This window comes from Cuculus canorus, chromosome 2 (genome assembly GCF_017976375.1).
Source record: "Cuculus canorus isolate bCucCan1 chromosome 2, bCucCan1.pri, whole genome shotgun sequence".
Taxonomy (NCBI): Eukaryota; Metazoa; Chordata; class Aves; order Cuculiformes; family Cuculidae; genus Cuculus; species Cuculus canorus.
Window position 1 is genome coordinate 27,062,515 of NC_071402.1, and position 20,064 is coordinate 27,082,578.

Genomic DNA, 20,064 nt, shown 5'->3' on the forward strand with positions numbered 1-20,064 from the left:
GATGGTCTCACAAGGACTCTCTAGTGTTACATGCTCTTTTTGTCTTGGGGCTGGTAGCGTATGGTTGTTATTTGAGCACAGTTCTGCTGCTTTTCAACTTATTCAGCTTAGTAAGTATGGGTGGATGTGAACTGAGAAGATTCTCTGGGTTTGCTCCTGGATAAGTAGTGGTTGTCTGATGACAAGGAGAGTGAAGGGGGTTTTATCATACATGGCTGAACGCTCAAAGGCGATAGTTAGGAGGTACTTCAGTATTTTTAAGGACATGTATTCCCACAGCCAAACTGCCTATTGACCCTGTGGAAAGAGTTGTCTGCTGAGCAGGGACCATATGGAAGCTTTCTATAGTTCTTGCTGGACCACATGGCAAATATGTCTAATTTTAATACACATTTTATAGACCTATACAAACTGGGACCAAATTAAGTTGAGACAAGAGATAGGGCTCATTAGTTTGCCTTCAGGACTGTGCTAGCATGGAAGTATTTTTTCCCAAGACCAGAGCTAGAATCTTGGCTGTGTCCCACAGCATTACCATGACAGGAGAGAGACTCTTGAGCCCTGCAGTCCCTTCTGTGCAGTAGACTTGTCCTGAAGGGACAAGGGTAGTTTCAGGCTGGACATTAGGAAAAAATTTTTCATGGGAAGGGGCATTGGGCACTGGAACGGGCTGCCCAGGAAGGTGGTTGAGTCACCTTCCCTGGAGGTGTTTAAAGGACGGGTGGATGAGGTGCTGAGGGGCATAGTTTATGGATTGTTAGGAATGGTTGGACTCGATGATCCAGTGGGTCCTTTCCAACCTAGTGACTCTATGATCCGATGAAACCAGACCTGTTTTCAGTTTTGCCTCTGAACTACTGCCTGACCATAGGCAAGTCACAGAAACCTTCTTGAAGTCTTTTTGCATGCTGTATATCCTGCCTTGTCTAGATCCACCACAGATTGCGAGGTCTAACAAACTCCATGTGTACTGGAGCCTTGGTGACCAGAAGCAGGCTGTACACTTGACCTACTCATAGAGGGATCTGAATTCGTTTTTTTTTCCAATAACCCCATTATTTTTCACTATATGATCTGATAAAGATTGTTTAAAATGATATTTTGAGCAGATTTGATAATAGTTGTGTTGAACTGAATGTTTTCAAATACTACTTTTCTTCACTTTGATTTTAAGTCTTTGTTCAAATGTTGCTTGATAACCACTATAAGCCCAAAAGTCCTCTTCCAAATTACAAGGCATGTATTTCATGCTTTTCTATAATAACTTCTAAAAAATAAGAAACTGAGTCAAACCATGTTTAATAAATACATTAAAAGTTGTACTATTTGTTTTCTGTGCAGAGAAGATGTTCAACCCATTTGGAATGAACGATGCCTTTAGTTGCAAATTTTCATGTTTTTTGTTAAAGAGCAAGAATCAACATTAAGGAAAACAAGTAAAATAAATCAAGATTTTTGCTAGCCAGTTCAAATTTGTCTCCAAGAAGTCAGGAATATCTACATCTGAAATAGATCCCTTTTGTTTGTGAATGTAAACAAGGAAAGCAAATGTGTTGGTTTTGTTTGATTTCTCATCTGCCAAGTGGGGGCTTCATATTTCTACCTCACAGGAATACTGAGCTCTGATGATACATCTTCCAAATGTTTATCACTATTAATAGGATCAGACCTAGGATTTTGTGTCTTCCAGGTATATATTTGTAAATACATGTAAACTTTTCCAATCGTTTCCCACCATGTGAGGCAGTTTAAGTAGATGGATGTCTTGAGTTTGATTCTGAGCGAGATTTTTAAAAAATAACAACTTAAAACAAGTGAAAAGTTCTGCTCATAAAAGCGCTCAATATCTCTTTCGGTTATGTGGTAGCCCTGGACAAAAATGATAACCGAAAGAAGATACTTGTGTTCTGTGAGGATCTGAAAAGACTTAACATTCCACAACTGGCTGATTTCCTATCCTAAGATGAAAAAGTGATAGCAATTGCTGGAGGTTTTTTGTGTTTCGTATGTATTAATCCTGTTCTGGCATTTTCTTGTTGCACAGTGGATCTACTCTTATGGTACAGAAACAGGTGCTGGAGCATTTGCCATTGTTATAATTCTCACAAAGTAAGTTAACAAGATCCTGTGCTCAAAACTTTCCAGAACATCTGCTTTTTTGCGTTGTTCCCTGCATGTTAGTTTAAGAATCTTTTTGATTTTAAAGGGAAAAAAAAAAATAGGGGAAGAGGGGCTCCCTACCTTTGGAGTTATTTCAAAGCAGAAGGGACCATTGGAGTACTTTGTCTTGTCTCTAGTTACTAAAGATCATAGAATTTAATCCAATACTTGAAAATCCCCAGGCAACAAGTAATTGTGCACTAGGCATGGAAGATGGGTCAGGGCACATCACCTCATGACACAAATAAGTAGGTAAGAAGTGAGACGGGACTGTCTTCATGTCGACGTATGTATTTGCTGCAGAGAAAGGAAGATTTTTCCCAGGATCTGTAACTATCTCTTCCAATGGGAAAGACACACAGTTTCGCCTTGGTCCCAAGTCTAGCAAGAAATGTGACTAAGTATGACCCCAGTAGACAGGCAAAACGTGTCACCTGGGGATCAGTGAGCATTTTCAGTTCTCTGTGTCTGAGTCCTGGTACTTTCCAGTCCATGACCCCAGTCCCAGTGGGGCCCTGAGAGGAAGGTTAAAAGTACTCAAGCTACATCTGGATAGGAGGAGGGTCATAGCCCTCCGAGTGACTAACTGAAGCTCTGGACTGTGACTTTTGTTGTAAGCTAGGAAAGCTAGGCTTTCTCAACTCAAAATCATGGGAAAGGTGAGGACCATCCTGTTCTCCCCCAGGATGTGGAAGGATGGTGACTGAGGCAACTTATGGAGCCACAGATCCCATGGTTTCAAACAATTTCTAAGTACTAACTACAGTCTGAGTGGGAAGCAAATATTGAAGAAGGTTTGCAACTTGATGAAAACTGCTGCTTTTTAAGAACTCGGGTTTTGGATGTGGAGCTCAGGCCTAGTTTTCTCACAGAAGTTTTGTTTTCTGTTTTCATAAGCCAACTCCCATCCTTCCATGCATACGAACCACAGCCCTGTAAGGAAGCTGCCTGCTTTCAGGGAGCCACCTGCAACAAACCTAATAGAGGATGCTTCCAACAGGTTCATCCTTGAGAAGGCTTTCCTTTGATTTCTGATTGTTCTGCTTTGTCTCTATTGAAGTGGCCTGCAAGCTGCCCCCTTAACTTTTGCAATGTTATTGCAGGCCAATCTGCCCCTGCTGCAGCGGGAGCTGCTGCACTGTGCAAGGCTAGCCAAGCAGAACCCAGCCCAGTACCTCGCCCAGCACGAACAGCTGCTTCTGGATGCCAGCACCACCTCACCTGTTGACTCCTCAGAGCTGCTTCTCGATGTGAACGAAAACGGGAAGAGGCGAACTCCAGACAGGTGAGCACTGCTGCTCCTTAAACACCCTGCTCAGAAATGTCCTGTGGGTTGGAGAAGCCCAGCTTTGCTGGCAGGGGAGGAGTGTGCAGGTGGGTGCATGGATGGGGGACTGGGGTGGCGTTCCCCGAGTGCAGGTCCAGCCCTCATTACAGCTATGCAGTGGCCAAATTAAATTACCTTTGTGTATGTATGTGTATATATTTAGGTATATATAGGTATCTGCACATGTGGACTTGGGCAACAGAATTGCCTGATGACATGCTTTGGTCATATCTACGTAGAAATAATACTGGCCAGACAGTGCCATGGTGACAGTATTTAGTGCATAGTACTTCTTTGCTTTGAACAGCAGATTACTCTGGCTCCATGTGCAAGTTCTTTGTATTTGAGATTTTGTTGGATTACACTGTAAATATGGGGAGAGCGGCTAGGCAGTCATTGGGAAGCACAAGGCAATCTCCAGAATGCAGTCAGGACTCTGACTCCTTCTGATATGCCATGTTTCTCTATGCATAGATCCAATATCCATAAGGCTATTTCTTACAAGCAGGAGTAATATTCACTGAAATCTCCTTTGTTACCGAGCTCAGAAAAGAGTCTGTGCAGAAAAAGGGCAAGTGAGTGTGCGTTTGTGATATGTAGTAGCTTTAGGGATATGAAAATTTTCTCTTTTTCTTATTTAAATAAAATTCTTTGTTTAGTGTTACAAGAAAAATTACTCTTGTGGTTGTTTATTTTTAACTGTCTTCCTGTGATAGTGTTAGGCATACAAATATTACCGTTGGGCGACCCAAATGCTGGATTTTTCTTAGTCTTGTTTGCCATGGATTTTATAGTTTGGGAAACTTTTGTAGTGCTGTTCTGCAAAATTCTATTAGCTGCGTGCATGAGGCATGGCAGATGTTCTAGGTACTTTTTACATGAAAAAACAGGAAGATGTGCAAAGACAAGAAGGCTTGCGGTTTTGTACAGACAACATTGTTGAGTAGGGAAACCATGTCATAGCAGAAAGCCTGTGGAGAAAGCAAAGTCTGAAAGTTCACGAGGCTGGTAGACAAAGGTTCAACACCAAATATTTTAATATATATGAAGGTGAGATATTCATGATGTAGATGCAAGATCTTGAACATGTCTGCATAGTAAAACTTTAAGCTACTGATAGCTGGAAGTGAAGAGTAAAAATTAAAGGAACATAGCTGTGGTGTAGATAAAAATGTGGTAATATTTGAACTTGGCTTGCTTTAGTTTCAGGGAAATCCCTATGGACCAGCAAGAAAATAAAGACACCAGCAGAGGAGCCCTTTTCCTTGTATCCACTTTCCCCCATTTTTTTCTGACGACTACACCAAACTGAAACAGCTAACAGTGTTAACCAAAACCTTCTAACTGTATCCAAGAAAGACCATTAATTTTAAGACATTTTCCATATAATCTCTTACTCTGTGCAAAGAAGTGAGATTTTCAAAGCTGAAATTTAGCTCCCTGGGACTGTTCTACTGCATATCCTCAGTCTTTACAGAGTGGTTTACCAAACGTATATAAAAAAGGACTCTTAAAGTGAATAGCTTAAATATCAGCATGTCCTAGTCCAGTGTCAGTAGCAAACACATTATTTTTCCTACAAGTAGATAGACACACATTGGATTGTCTCATGAGTCCATTAGGTCTTGCTTGGCAGAGTGGAAAAGGGATGTGCCTTCTCTTGACAACCCTGGCTCACTTTCCCCCCTGCTAATAGAGGTAGTATTGCTCGATTCTCACATAAAGTCAGAAACAAAAAATGGGCAATAAAGTTTTTTTTCCCCCTTAGCATTCTGAAATAGTATTTCCCTCTTTGAGACTCAGTTTGACAGTACTGAATTTTGGTTATTTTGTGGTAAGCACAGTCTCACCTATCGTAGCTTCACTCCTGGTTGCGTGGGAGGTGATAGCTGTTGCAGGTAAATACTGGTATGAAAACTTAACTATGAAAAGACCCCATATTAGTCTTTTAGCAAAAAGAACATCGAAGAAGCCCATAAGGGGACCACAGATCAGAAGAATATTGGATTTTCAAGTCAGCCTTCATCCTTTAATTAAAGCTGAGGCCTAGACCTAGAGGGATTTAAGTCTGGTTTATGGATTTTTTTTTTCCCACATTTCTTTTTAGTTTAAATAGATAAGACATTGTGCTTGTAAGCGAGTGCCTTTGCCTCCACAACTGAAATCCCTCTTAGGCTCTGTCCGGCTCTGGGGGTCTTCAGTTCCTCTCCATAGAGTGTTTGAGGTGAGGGATAGACCGTATAACCTATAATGTTGTGACCCTGCATTTGAATTCCCAGGGTCCAGGGAGCGTCCCGCTGGCCTGTGTGCTTCAAGGTGCCTGAGCTATCAACCACTAGCTCTTGTGAATTGCTGCTTGAAATTAGGCTACTCGGTTCTGGGGAAGTGACTTTTCAGAAGAAAAAAATCCATTCTTTTTGACCCTGAGATTCTTTGGTGTCATGAAAGACCTGGAAAGACTGCCCAGCTCACCGCTTGGAATGGCACCCTTAGCTTAAAAACAAGTTGTTTTTCACATTATCAAATAAACCCGTCACTGGTTGAGTCACACCTATTTCCCTGTTAAAAAAGCTACACAGAAAAAAATAAACTCACACAGAAGTTTTGACTGAACCAAGTTCAGTGAGTTTTCTTGTGCACTCAAGAACATATATATTACAGATTTGGTAAGAAGAACAAGATCCTGTTGGAAAGATTCTTAAATTTACTGAATGGGTGTTTACATACTTTTCATTTGGATAATTTGACAGTCTGTTTGGCTAATTTGACAGAGAGTCGGGGTTGTTCAGCCTGGAGACGACTCCAGGGAGACCTTATAGCGCCCTTCCAGTACCTGAAGGGGCTACAAGAAAGCTGGAGAGGGACTGTTTACAAAGGCTTGTAGTGATAGGACCAGGGGCAATGGGTATAAACTGGAGAGGGACAGATTTACGCTAGACATAAGGAAGAATTTCTTCATGATGAGGGTGTTGAGACACTGGCACAGGTTGCCCAGGGAAGTTGTGGCTGCCCCATCCCTGGAGGTGTTCAAGGCCAGGTTGGATGGGGACTTGGGCAGCCTGATCTAGTGGAATGTGTCCCCGCCCATGGCAGGGGTTTGGAAATAGATGATCTTTAAGGTCCTTTCCAACCCAAACTATCTTTTGATTCTGTGTAAGTAGATTGCCCACTGAAAACTGTCCTCAGCAGAGGACGCCTAGACCAAGTAAGTATGGAAACCAAATACTTCTCTGGCTTTGTAGTTGTTACACTATTCATTATTTTAATGGTCTACAGAGGAGCAGGTGGAAACATCTGGAAATAAATACACTTTTTGGTTAGTTTTCTAAGCAGTTTTCAAATATACTAATAAAAATACAGTGGAAGATACAAGGCGTCCTATATGAGGAGGGTTTGCTGTGATTCTGTTGATACAATATGGAAAAAAACCCCGAATGCAGTAGGAGTAATGATTGTTGGACATATGTCACTCACTAAATATCACTTTCCAAGGGAGATGATGTATATTTTCACAGTGTATATGACGTGTATTTAATAGATATATCTTACCCCCACATATGCACTTATTAATGTGTGTGTGTATATATATGTGTGTGTGATACATGCACATATTAGAATTACATGCACACACACGCGCTAGCGTTCATCCATATTTACATTTTTGTTATGGGCACAATTAACTGCATGCCCTCAATTCCAATAGAGGTAAAATACAGTAAGGGATTAGGCAAGGGAAGTGGAACGTGTGTTGCATGTGACTACATCTATCTTGTAATTTATTTTTTTTTTTAAAGAATCCACATACAGTAATTTCTTATACCATTTTTGCACATGCATTTTCCAGCTCTGGTTATTTATCCACATATCCAAATGTGAGGTTTTACAGAGCAATCTGACAGCAGAGCTTCGTGTTTTACTGTATCTTTCCTTGGTGCATATGGTCTGACATGGATGAGCAGCCACGGTGAGATTTTGGAGTCTATTAAACTAGCTCATTAAAAAGATCAATCTGTTTCTGTAATAACACTGGGAACCATCAGTCACTGCAAAGAGAGAAAAACTGACACCTGAGGAGACAACACATTTTGGTAATTTGTTCATGACGTGTGAGGAACAAAGTGTTCACTATATTTTGTTTACAACTTTTGGAGTTTACATTCTACTGTAGTAAAGCAAAGGAACTTGGACCAATGTGCGTTTTTATTTTGGTGAATGGATGCTTAGTTATAAATAACATGTTATAAAATACGTTAAGTACAAAAGACTTTTTCCTGGTTAGTCATCCTTGGAGCTTGCTGGGAAGGGCTGTATGGCACAAGAACATTTCATATAGTGACCATATTTACGATGGCTGCCTACAAAGTGAATATAGGGCATTCTTAAGCAAAAAAATCTATTAGGATGTCTCTACAAAAGTGGCTATGATTTTTCTGTGACTTTAGAAAGTGCTGCTGTACTTGTTGTGCCCTTGCTGCCCCTGGTGATGAATTTGTATTGAAGGTAACTGGAAACAGGGACCAATTTGTATAATTCTGTTAGACAAAACTTTTTAAGATATTTCTCATCTCAATAAGGTGAAGGATGCTCACAGCTCTTATAGCTATGCCCCTTGTAAGCCGTGCATAATCATGAGGAATTCTGTAACACAGTATTAAAACCAAAATAGGCATTGTATCCAACAAAGCATTATCACATCTTTGGTTATCAATGCTTTATTAGCAGAAGTCCAATTTAAATCAAAGTATCTTGCACAAATAGCAGATGAACAGCTTTGCCCCCTTCTTGCAAGCTGACTTCAGTGTTCTTTGAAATTGCTGTCATGCTCTTGATCAGGTGAAAATTCTGTAGCCAAGGTAGTTTTGAATGGTCTAATTTCCTACCTGGGAAATTATCCATTAAAACTGGAAAGGTAACTTAAAACCAACATAAAGTGTGTTAAATGGGTACAAATTAATGACTAGTATGTCTTCTGCTATCCTTAATCTGAGTAAATGTCTTTTCAAATAAAATGACCCCATGCATGTTTATAGCAGAAAGACCCCATCTATTTCATATTGCCAGTTTTCCAAACGACTATGTAGATTTATGTACACATTCAAGGAAAATGTGACCAACAGGAGCAAGAAAAAGAGAAAACAAGAAAAAGCATCAAGTTCAGCTTCCTTACACATTCAATGTTACTTCCTCTCTAACGCAAAATGAGATGGATCAGATAAAAATAAGGTGAAAACAGATGAAAATTGTGGCAGTTTTGGATTGGGAATTTAATGCTCACATGGGTCTGCCAATCACTGTTGATACAGGAGTGTTGTCTTTGGCACCTGTGCAAATGCTGCTGTTTCAAGGTGGTGAGACCTGGAAGAATGAGTAAGACTGAGATCGGAAGCAGAATAGTAGATTGAGTTCAGGGCGTCTGAATTAGGGCACTCTGTCTTTTATATCTATATTCAGTATATTCAGATATAGTAAATTTGCCAATGATACTTGTTCTAATGAGAATTTGACTATATATATATATACACACACACACTTTGTTTGATCAGAAACACAGAATGGATTTATGTACAGTTTCATTTTGGTATTCTGTTAAGTTATTTGGTCAGTGCAGAAAATACAGCAACAAATTCTAGAATTAAGGTTTTAACACCCAGAAAAGACCCGAGAGCCATTACCCAGTGTAACAGCAAAAATAGGAATTTAATTTCATTAAATGTGTTTTCAATGGTAATGGTAACTTCTATGTTAGTTAAACTCCGGGTTCTAGAAGAAAATGGATATGCAGGTGTGTTGTCCAAGGTGATGCAGTGTATTCCGGTAACGTAATGAAGTACAAAGTATTTGTTAAAAACACAGAAATACCTGTACAGTAAGGTGCAAATATGTACATTTGTATGAAAGTATATGATTTTAGCATCTAATCATAGTGCAGAAAAAGAAAAATTAATTCCTACTCATCACAGTTTTCTGGTGTGATCAAAAAAAGTCAATGAAGGTATTTAATTCCTTACCGTTTATGATTTTTTCCCCATCTTAGTTAGAGATCATTCTAGCTGTAACACTAAAGAACTTTAGCATATGAATAGCTTACCTTGTACCTACAGGAAGGTCCTATTTTTGCTTGCATAATAATTTTACAATTGAATGGCCTAGACACTGAGATTGGGCAGATAAGTGCAAAGAAAATGCACACCAGCAACTAAATACAAAACTTCATTACCCATTGGGAGTTATTACAAGCAGTTCTGTTGTGCCAGAACTCACTAAAAATACGTGATGGTCCTCAGGTTTTCTTGATTAGCAATTCTCACAGTTAGTCTGTATTTGCTTTGGAACAAAGTGTATACTCCACATTAACAAAGTATGTCTTTTATATCTCAGCACAAAATGAGAAGAGCTGTCCTGCTGTATTGGTGAAAGATTCCTCCCCCCCCAGTTGATAAGTCAAGGTGTAATAAAATAGATATACCTGGAACTTTTCTGGCATTAATGATTGTAGTGAGGTCGCTGGAAAATCTATTTACTCCTCCTGAAAACAGTGCAATTCGTCTTTTAATTTCCTGCTGGTAATTGCAAATTCTTACTTTGATCCTCTGTCCCAGTGGATATTGGCAAAGATCTGGTTTCTTCTTCCTTCCTGTCATTAACCCTAAAGGAGAACCTGTTGAGAGGCAACAATTAATACCTCCAGTCTTTCTCCACAGGCAGGTCCTCAAGGTTGTTTGGTTTGTGGGGAAGAGTTTGTTGAAGGCCAGTTGGTTTCAACGGCAGGCAAACAAGAAAAGTAAATCACATTTACCTTCTTGTCACAGTGACACAGGTGCCATCTGTAAATCATGGATGAGAAAGTTCTCCTTAAAAAAGGCTGGAATATATCATCTGTTTAATGAAAGTTCTTGGAGCGAGGGTTGCAACCTCAGTAGTTGTGATATTTATGTCTAATAACCTTTATGTTCAAAGCTAATATTTTGTAGATGTTGTTTGTTTCAGTGGTTAAAAACGCAGTACTCCAGTGGAATGAAGCTTCTCTAAAAGGGGTTGTAAACTCACTTAAGTAACTATAGACTTTTTTTTTTTTTCATTTTAATGGAAAATGAGCTCAGTGTGAATTCTGGATTCTCAGGCAGAAATGCCAAGTAGGGACTCTTTGGAAACAGCTGATTATGAATTGAATTAATCTGTATCTATAGCATACAAAACCTGCCCTTCTCCCCGATAACTCTTGAAAGTCACCTGAGCATACAAATCCTGTCTAAGGGTAATGGAGTGGGAAATCTTGAATGTTATTGAGGGCCTGAGTTTAACCACATCTTCCTACAAAATTAATGACAGGCACAGCACCTTTGACTGAAAAAGCTCAGATGGTACAGAAATATCTGAAGGACGCATTTCTCATCATCTAGAGTCATTCTTGCCCGAAGTCTTAGTATGACGTTGATCTTGAATGGAGCTCATCCTGGCATTATGTACAGCTGACCTGCAGTATACTGACATTTACTACCTTGAGACTGTGTGCTACCCTCTTGAATAAACCCACAGTACTGAAAGTAGGCATTTCTCAGGCTCTAGCTTCACATATCAATTTGTTGTTCCAGCTTTGCATTTACATGCCTATCCATCCCATCAGCCAGTGATTTCAGTGAATGCTGCTTGTTTTCCAGCACAACTCTTTAAGCTACTCCATTTGAAGGCTCACCCTGCTAGTGATTAGATAAGGTAAATGTGTCGTTTGTATATTTTGAATAAGCAATGCTATGAAAATGTTCTACAATGCCACGCACTTGCAACAAAGTGAGAAAACAAGCTCTAGTTCTGGGAGCTGCACATGTAGTTAGGAGCGCATATTCCTGAGCAGCTATATTTGCTAAGTAAATTTGTGTTCCTTTGCTTTGTTTTTCAGAACCAAAGAAAATGGCTTTGACAGAGAGCCTTTGCACTCAGAGCATCCAAGCAAGCGGCCCTGCACTATTAGCCCAGGCCAGCGGTACAGTCCAAATAATGGCTTATCTTATCAGCCTAATGGTCTGCCTCATCCCACCCCACCTCCACCTCAGCATTATCGTTTGGATGATATGGCCATTGCCCACCACTACAGGGACTCATACAGACACCCCAACCACAGGGACCTCAGGGACAGAAATAGACCTATGGGTAAGGGATGCTGATTTTCTGCATTGTTTCTTTCAGGTTTGTTTTTTCTGTGATTATATTCTGTATTTTGAACGGGGGTTTTTTTGCTGATTAAATGTACCTGCTGTTGAGCAGTAGCCTTCATAGGCATTTGTCCATCTAGCTGCTTTTATTGGCCTTGTTTCAGACTTATATTTGTAAAAGTGGATTGAATTGTGTCTTTGCTACACCCTAAAGGAATAGAGTCAGAAGAAGGAGGAACCTGTGCTTTCGCAGCTGTGTAGATGGTACAGGCACTTTGCTGTCTCGCAGGCGTGGATAGGTAGAGCCTTTTATTTTTCTTCTAATGCCACATTTGTGATGATAACAATATTGATATACCTTGATTTCAGCTTAGACTAGAGGAAAGACTTTGAAGTAGTGTGACACCTCAAGAGTATGCTGTGGCATGGGGATGTCTGAAGAGGATATGAACAGCAGAAACACCAACCACACCCCACACAGCACATTTTGGTTTAATAGGATGTCTGGTGCTCTTGGATTTGCTTGGCCTGCTTCAAATCTGCACTTACTGTTCTTCCTTATTTTAAACAAATCTTCAATAAAACAGTTACATTTACAAATATTCAGCATCTGTATAGAGGAGGCTAAACAAAGAGCGAGTGTTGGTTCCTCTTCAGTGTTGATAATAAATACTGGCTTGGTTGTGTCATGTTGTCAGCTGCTCTGGTATATGTGCTACATTTTAACCACATGTTGTTTAAACATCTGTGAAGGGATGAATCCTTAATGACACACTGTTGACATGATAGTAATTACTGCATTTAGTGAAATAACATTGAGTTTATACTAATATTTTTCGGCTTTCGTGAAGTACTGCTAGTATTTGATGCACTAAATTACCAATTAATTGTCTTACTGACTTTTTCAAGTAGTGCAAATGAAAAACTACATATTGTATATTATTCTATCTAATAATAATTGTATAGAGTCAGAAAGGGTTATGTCCATTTTTGAGAAATCATCTTGCAGCCTTCAGAACTTGCAGAACTGAAGACATTAAATTGAGTAAAAATAGTAGCAACTTGTTTGTTGAAAAGTGCTAAAGAGAATTTAGGGCAGTTTTTAAGCATCCTTTGATTTTTGTGGTGGCATTCTTGATACTAGTACAATATATTTGTCTCATAGACTCTTTCTTTAGGTTTTGTTTCTTTCCCCCCCCCCTCCTAGAGGACTCCCAACATTGTAAACATGATTTTTTCCTTTTTGGCAGGGTTGCATGGCACACGTCAAGAAGAAATGATTGATCACAGACTAACAGACAGAGAATGGGCAGAAGAGTGGAAACACCTTGACCATGTAAGGGCTAAATGTACTCATGTATCATTAGCTGAAAGGAGCCTTTCTAAGATAAATGTTTAAAATTTTTCTTTTAAAACAAATCTAAATCCCAGGACAAGTTTTGAAAATGTTGGTATTTAAAAGAGAAGTCTTAATGTTCCCCGTTAGGTAGCTCATACCAGGCCCTGCTGTTAAATGCCTACTGCAGTATCCTAATTATTACGGGCTGCCAAATGGGGAATGGACTCTACTCTGTAAACCCTAGATGTGTGACACATTGGATTTGTTCTTTGAATTTATTAGCTGTTATAGCATTTGTAGGCATCAGTTGTGGACCAGATCTCCTGGCCTCTGTGGCACCATGCAATACTAGTAGTGAGACGACGGTCTGTTCAGTCTTTTCCTTCTTGTCTTTGCCCTTTCTGCCAGAAATCCATATCTGTATAGTTTAGGATCACCAGTTAAACAGAAAGGGATCGTCATTCTTAAAAGAAGACAAGAATTTTCCAGCTGTATTTGAGATAACTGGGAGAAACTTCTTATTAGAAGATGTGCACTCAGCACAGTAATGTTTTCTTTATTTTTCTGTCAGTTTGTGAATAAAATCTTCTGATTTTGTTTCTCTGCTCCACCTACTGCTGTGAATAGCTGTTAAACTGTATAATGGACATGGTGGAAAAAACTAGGCGATCTCTCACTGTACTACGGCGTTGTCAAGAAGCAGACCGTGAGGAGCTTAATTACTGGATACGGCGGTACAGTGATGCAGAAGATTTAAAAAAAGGCGGTAACAGCAGCAGTAGTCATTCCAGACAGCAGAGTCCAGTGAATCCAGATCCAGTTACTTTAGGTACGGTATCCTCGTTAAAAATTGTTTACTGGTTTTCATTCAGCTTTGCCGAGTGCTAGATGTTCGTATTTGTTCTTCTGATTCTTCTTCCATGATAGCAAATATTCCTCTCTGCTAACTACTGAATTAACTGTAACTCTTATGCCCTAATAGTCATGTTTACATGCGGAATGGCTTGGGGGTTTGGGTGATACTTGGCAATTTGCTTTCCATTCAGCAGTGTCTCAGAGAGCTGAGGTGGGAGGACAGACTGTCAGGTAGGGATGGCAGAGCAATGAGATATGCATTGACTCACTGTCCCTTCCGTCTCCCTCCCTTGCCTGCTTGATTAAGGAAATCCATAAGTGTTTCTGTGAAACCAAGGGCTTTCACCTTCTCAAATCAAATGATTTAACTTGAAATTTGTCTTTCTGAGGAAATGAAGGGAAATATAAAGAGAGGGGCACTTCTTAGCTGTACTTGGTTTCTGTGTAAGGAAGAAGCAACCTCTGGAATGCCCACAGACATGCACACATGATCCTCCTAGGTCTGTGTCCACCACTGCTGCTCACCCAGGCACATCTGAGCTACTTTGGGTACTACTCACTGTGTAGTTACCTGGAGCCTCTCACAGCTCAGCTTAAGCTGCAAAGCCACATACAAGGAGCAGAACAAGCAGTTGGACTTTCACCCCCTGCAAACCTTCACAAGTCACACTCGCACAATACCTCACACAACTACTCCAAGGTGACTCTGCTGTATAAAACCAAGCTTTTATTTTGTGGTCTTTCTGTACTACGAATATTCTGTAATATCTTGGCCTGCTTCTACCTCATCTCCTCACTTTTATGGCAAGTGTGCTAAAGAAACACATCTTGGTGATACATTTTTATTGTTCATTGCTCTTTTGCAAACTGATTGCTTGTATAATATTTATCTTTTAAAAAATGTGCGTATTAAATGCTGTCTACTCAAAATTATCTTAAACTATAGTCAGTAGCAGAATTGTATGTTTGTGTAATTTTGCAACCATATTTTGTTTAGAGCTGTGTTTTGCCTTTAAGAATCTCTTATTAATTCTAGAAATTACTTAATTGCAAGTAGAAAAACAGAATAACAAATCTATTGCTGTCTCCATCTTCTTCTTGGTAAATCTTTAGAGTTCTTACTGAACTATTTAGTGCCTCCTGATAGCAAACAAACCTTCTTTTGTGTCTGTGTGTCAAATGGTCTGAGCCAATAACTCTATAAATTAGCTTCAGCCAGTGAAAGGAAGGGTTATGGAAATGTAGTTCCCAACTTCATTCATAAGTCTCGTCCCTAGAGGAGCGCTTCTCAGAAAGAAGCATTCAGGTAATGGCTTGTACGAATAATGTTAAATGTAATGTAAAGAAAGACTCGTAAATACAGTGTCTGAAATGTCGATCACAGCTGCAGCTTCGGGAAGAACTCTTGAGAGGAAGGCCCTAGACAAAAGCAGTGGCACCCTTCTGCTATAAATTTGTGATGCAAATAAGCCAGGCCATGGTGCTTGTAAGTATAGTTAGTAGGTTAAAAAAAAAAAAAAAAAAGAAACTGAGTTCTTGTAATTTCTCCAAAGAAACTGAAACTCAAGTCATTCATCAAAACTTTATAGATAACAGTGCAATCCAAGGAGAATAATCATAACCAGAACAAAAGCAAAACAAGATAAAATGAAGATCAAACATATAATTAGGTCTCCCTATTATCATTTTGTTTGCGTATTTGTCAGGATGAATTCTTGGAAACAGCAAAGTGTGTGTGCTTAAGAAGACAAGCACAGCCTTTGGCATTGGGTATGCCAATTAGCTCTACAGTACTCTGGGCACAACTGAACTGATTGGAGTGAGTCCATTTCAATTTTAGCACGCCCATTTTGGTTATTCGGCTACAAAAACTATTTCCCTAGACTCATGGACATAAAACTTGGATTACTTCGCTAATGTAGCATCCATTTCAGTCATAAGTATTGATAAGAAAGACTTTTACATCCTGACACGTAAGGCAGAAAATAGTTGCTTCAGAGTCTGTGGAAAGGTGATCCTTGTATTTCCTTAGATGTGGTAGTAATCTAGTTAACAAAATGAAAACTCCAACATTCCGAGGTGTAATAAAAGTGAAGCAGCATCTGTGAATTAAATCTAGAGACACTCTTCTGCTTAGGAGCTTTTTATTTTACTTTTGAAGTGAGGAGGAAGAGGTTGAAAAATTCCGCTAATATTTTAATTAAAGTGCCACAACATGTAAATATTGGGTTTTGCTGCAGGGATGTTAAATGTCAGTGATTCCTCTTTGTACTTTTTTTTTTTTAATGAGGTAATCCACCGTTTAAATCCATCTTGTCATCTCCACTGGCAAGAGGGGAAAAAAAGGGGGCATATGGCTACACTGTCTGTGCCTTTGTTTCTTTTTCTTTAAAATTAAATATTATCACTGAAGCGATAAGTTCTCACTATAAACGTTATGTGATGGTCTTAATAGATAGCTCTTGCTGAAAAACTCTGAGCTGAAATTTATTATAGATAGTTCGAGTCCAAAAGAAATTGAAGAAAATTCTGGTTGCCATTTTGAACAAGCAGACTTCTTTCTGTCAGAGATTTTTGTGCTTCATTTAATTTGACATCCCTTTAAATCATGTTGAGCTTGACAGTTCACAGTATCTGATCAATATTTTTTGATTGATATTTTTAATTAAGAAATCAAATGAAATCTTTGATCATTTGTTTTAATGCAGTGTAATCCAATACACACATTAGCCAGCTACAGCAGGTTACAAACTCTCATTATTCTTTGAGAGTGTGTTGAAGGTAAGATGGGTCTATTCTTTTCAATCTGAATAATACATGTTTATGAAAGTCTAAAAATGACTCAGACTTTATATATATTCTCTTGATGAACTGTGATGGTCTATGAAGTGAATAATACATCATCTGACTTCTCCATTTCTGCTGAAGAATTTCAGTACTACATACTGCAGCAGGGTTGCAACTTTCATCCTAATAGTGAATAATTACACTTATCAGACAATGTATACTGAAATACACACAGTCAGATAAATTAAAGATGAGGGTTCTGTAACATTGTGGGTTATAAACAAGATCTATAGCCTTATTGAGTGCAGCTGTGGCTCTAGATAAGTGGTGTAGGCACACATCAGACAGTCTGCAGTAATGTTGATATTTTGTGTCTGTTGAATTTATCTGAGTGGAAATCTTACAAAACGGAGTTTGAAATCTCCAACTGAAGAGTGCCAATACCTGCAGGATTTGCCCCAGGAAGCCAGGATTCTCAGAAGTATATGAATTTGTAAAAACCACATACAGTAGCCATTTCTTAATACATTTTTTAACCGTTAACCCTTTCAGAGCTAGTTTATATTTTATCAAAGGTGATTTGCCTTTGTACTTTGTGTTAGCCAGGACATTCCTACTGATACATGTGTGTTCCTGCTGAAATTATGAAATCTTTCCTTTGCCATTTTCAGATAATCAGCATTGCTATGATATGTGTGATATGCTCAACACGAGCTAACAGGAATGCTGTGAATACCACAGTAACATTTTAAACTTGTAATTCTAGAATGTAAAGCCTTTGTAATACTGGTTACTGATGTTATTAAGTATTGTTCTAATCCCCTTATTGCACAGAAGTTTTGGGCTGGGTTGTGGTGTACTGATTTGCAAGCTGTTAGATGGGCTACAGCTGCAGAAACCTTGTGGATTTGTATTCTCAGCATTCATTCTGACCTCCATGAGACTTGGGTCTCTTTTATCCATTCCTTATACCAGCCTTGTTACTGTCATGTTTTGCAAAATATCTCATAGATGGCATATAAGATAGAAAATAACTTGCTAATAGTTAATGGAAGTTTGATCTTTGTGAGGGTGATTCAGTAATACGGTCTGTACGTGGGTTTCCTTTTCTTATTATTTTTAAATTAGAACACAACTGTATTTAAACACGACTTCACCTGAGTTCAAGAAGTGTTGTAACAGCCACTAAAATGTATAAAAAGGCAAAGATATGCGTAAATTACTTGAGACTCGCCTCCCAACAGGGTTAACAAGGTGGTTTCATTCAGTATTGCACTTCTTCAGATTTCTGTGTATATATTTCATTAGTTGGAGTGGCACGCTTTTAAGCTTGACTCTTAAAAACAAGGCAGTGAACGTCTTATATTTTTGCTCTGAGTTTTTTGTTTGTTGCCTGTCCCCCACCAATGATGCTACATGTATTATAAAGTAGAATGAAGCAAAACTTTCATATGAAGTATGAAAAGCATATAAATATATTCAAAAGCATATGTATTTTTTGTATGAAATCATTTATAGTTCAGGGCTGATTATTTGCACCTTTCATTATTTTTGAGCCCTAGTGTGCACTATGGCACGTAGGGTATTGTGGTCACTGCCAATATTTTTATAAATGCAATACATTCTAGAAGATCCTCAAAAGGTCCTCAGCTGTTCATCTCTATTGCTTAATATTTTGTTATTAAAGGCTTGGTTGTCATTGTCCAGTGATAAAAACCTCCATGCTTTTGTATATTCAACCCGTCTTCTGTTCCTTCTTTCCAAATATGGATTAGGCGTTTTGACAGCTTTGAACACATCTTTTCCTTTTAAGTCTTTCCATTCTGTTTTCTTGGGTTTGGTCCTTATTATCATGTGGGAGTTCATGTCCTTTATTTGGTCCTAGCTTTTCGTCTCAGTGTTACTTCCCACACCCATATTTATTTCTGCTCTTACAACTCTCCACATCTCTCTCTAATTACTTTCAGTACCTACTCTCTTTCTCTTAAAGCCACCAAAAATATTTCCACAAGGTAGTTCTGCTCATTAAACTCCAGAAGTCTGGTTGATCAATTAACATAATTCTTATGGTTGAATGCGTTCTTGAAATAAATACAACAGGGCCCATATGGAACCCAGCACCCTATTGGGGCAATTTGAGGGGAGTTTGTTTCATATTAAAAAAAAAATAAAAATCTAGGATAGACCAAAAGTAGTATTTTTTATATCTATATATAATTACAAATAATACACTGTGGTTTTCCCTGCTGTTCAATAGAATGTGAGGCTGAAACTGAGACTAATTTTTGTCTCTCTTCCTTATGTGTATTCTTAAGTCCGAGTTCAACAACTTTTTTTTGCTGAAAAGTTTACTTCACATTAAAACAGAAAATTCCCCAAACATTTTCAATTTCAAAAATCTATTTAATTTTTACTTCATTTAAGCTCTTGGCAGATGAGCTCTAATTAGTCTTCTGTAGGTGGGCTCTTTATTTTCCTTGTTGGGCTTTTTTGTCTGGTTCAGTAGCAACCAGATTGATAATAAACTAGTGCTGTCAAACCATGCCTTGCTATGAATTTCGGGTAAATTCAGTGGTGTACATCCCATTGTTCTGCATAACATTCTTGCACTTCTACCATTAACAAACCTTTGTATTACTTGGTATTACATGTAAAGCCTTTTCGGTTTCCTTTTCTGGATGAGCAGGCTTATCGCTTCAGGTTATTCCCAGTTTTGTCTGAATTTGTCAGAATTTACTTTGGCTTCTAGGTGCTGCAGTCAGTGAGTTAATATAGTGCGTTCTTCCCCATTATGTTTTTTTGCAGTTGGTTTTGCATATAGTATTTTAGGGACTTCACTCAATTGTATTACTTTCGGTTTGAGTTTACTAGATGTCCAAGTTAAAATCTTTTGTGTTACAGTTTTACTGACCAAGTTCTGTAATTCTTAATCTGAAAGACACCTTACCTTAAAAGTATCAGTAACATTAGACGTTTATCCTCTGGTCATATCCTCTAGCGTATCCCCCCAAAGAAGATTGTTTTCATGGACTCATCACCACTTACTAAATGTTAATAATATTTTTGTTGCCTGGAAAATGTGGTTTTTATTATCTTCATAAGTGCTCCTTGTCTTTTTTTGTGCACCATTCCAAACTATGGGAAAGTCTCTCATAAGCTCTTGATTTAATTCTTCTTGCAGAGGATCTCATTCCTCATGTGATTAATTTGTGGTTGGAATAAGAGCTTGATTGATGTTTATGTTTTGGAAATTTTAACAGCTGGCAGTCTGGTCATTTATGTCATTGGATTCCATTTTTGGAAAATCATACGTACCAAAAAATCAGCTCCGTATTTCTCTATTTTTAATACTAAAATGATAAAGAGCTTAAATCAAGGTTATAATCTCCTTGCAATGGATGATACTTTAACTAGCAGACAGGAAAACTCAACCCAAACTAAACAAC

At 38.6% G+C, this 20,064-nt stretch overlaps 1 protein-coding gene across 9 annotated transcripts in view; it reads left to right on the forward strand.

The window, feature by feature from the left end:
- Positions 1-20,064, forward strand: part of RUNX1T1 (RUNX1 partner transcriptional co-repressor 1) — a 112,486-nt gene that overhangs the window by 71,032 nt on the left and 21,390 nt on the right. For all 9 annotated transcript variants that reach the window (XM_054058731.1, XM_009558031.2, XM_054058736.1 and 6 more), the window contains 4 exons: positions 3,264-3,445; positions 11,385-11,635; positions 12,888-12,973; positions 13,604-13,805. In XM_054058731.1, coding sequence (XP_053914706.1) covers positions 3,264-3,445; positions 11,385-11,635; positions 12,888-12,973; positions 13,604-13,805 — 721 coding nt within the window. The remainder of the gene's footprint in view (positions 1-3,263; positions 3,446-11,384; positions 11,636-12,887; positions 12,974-13,603; positions 13,806-20,064) is intronic.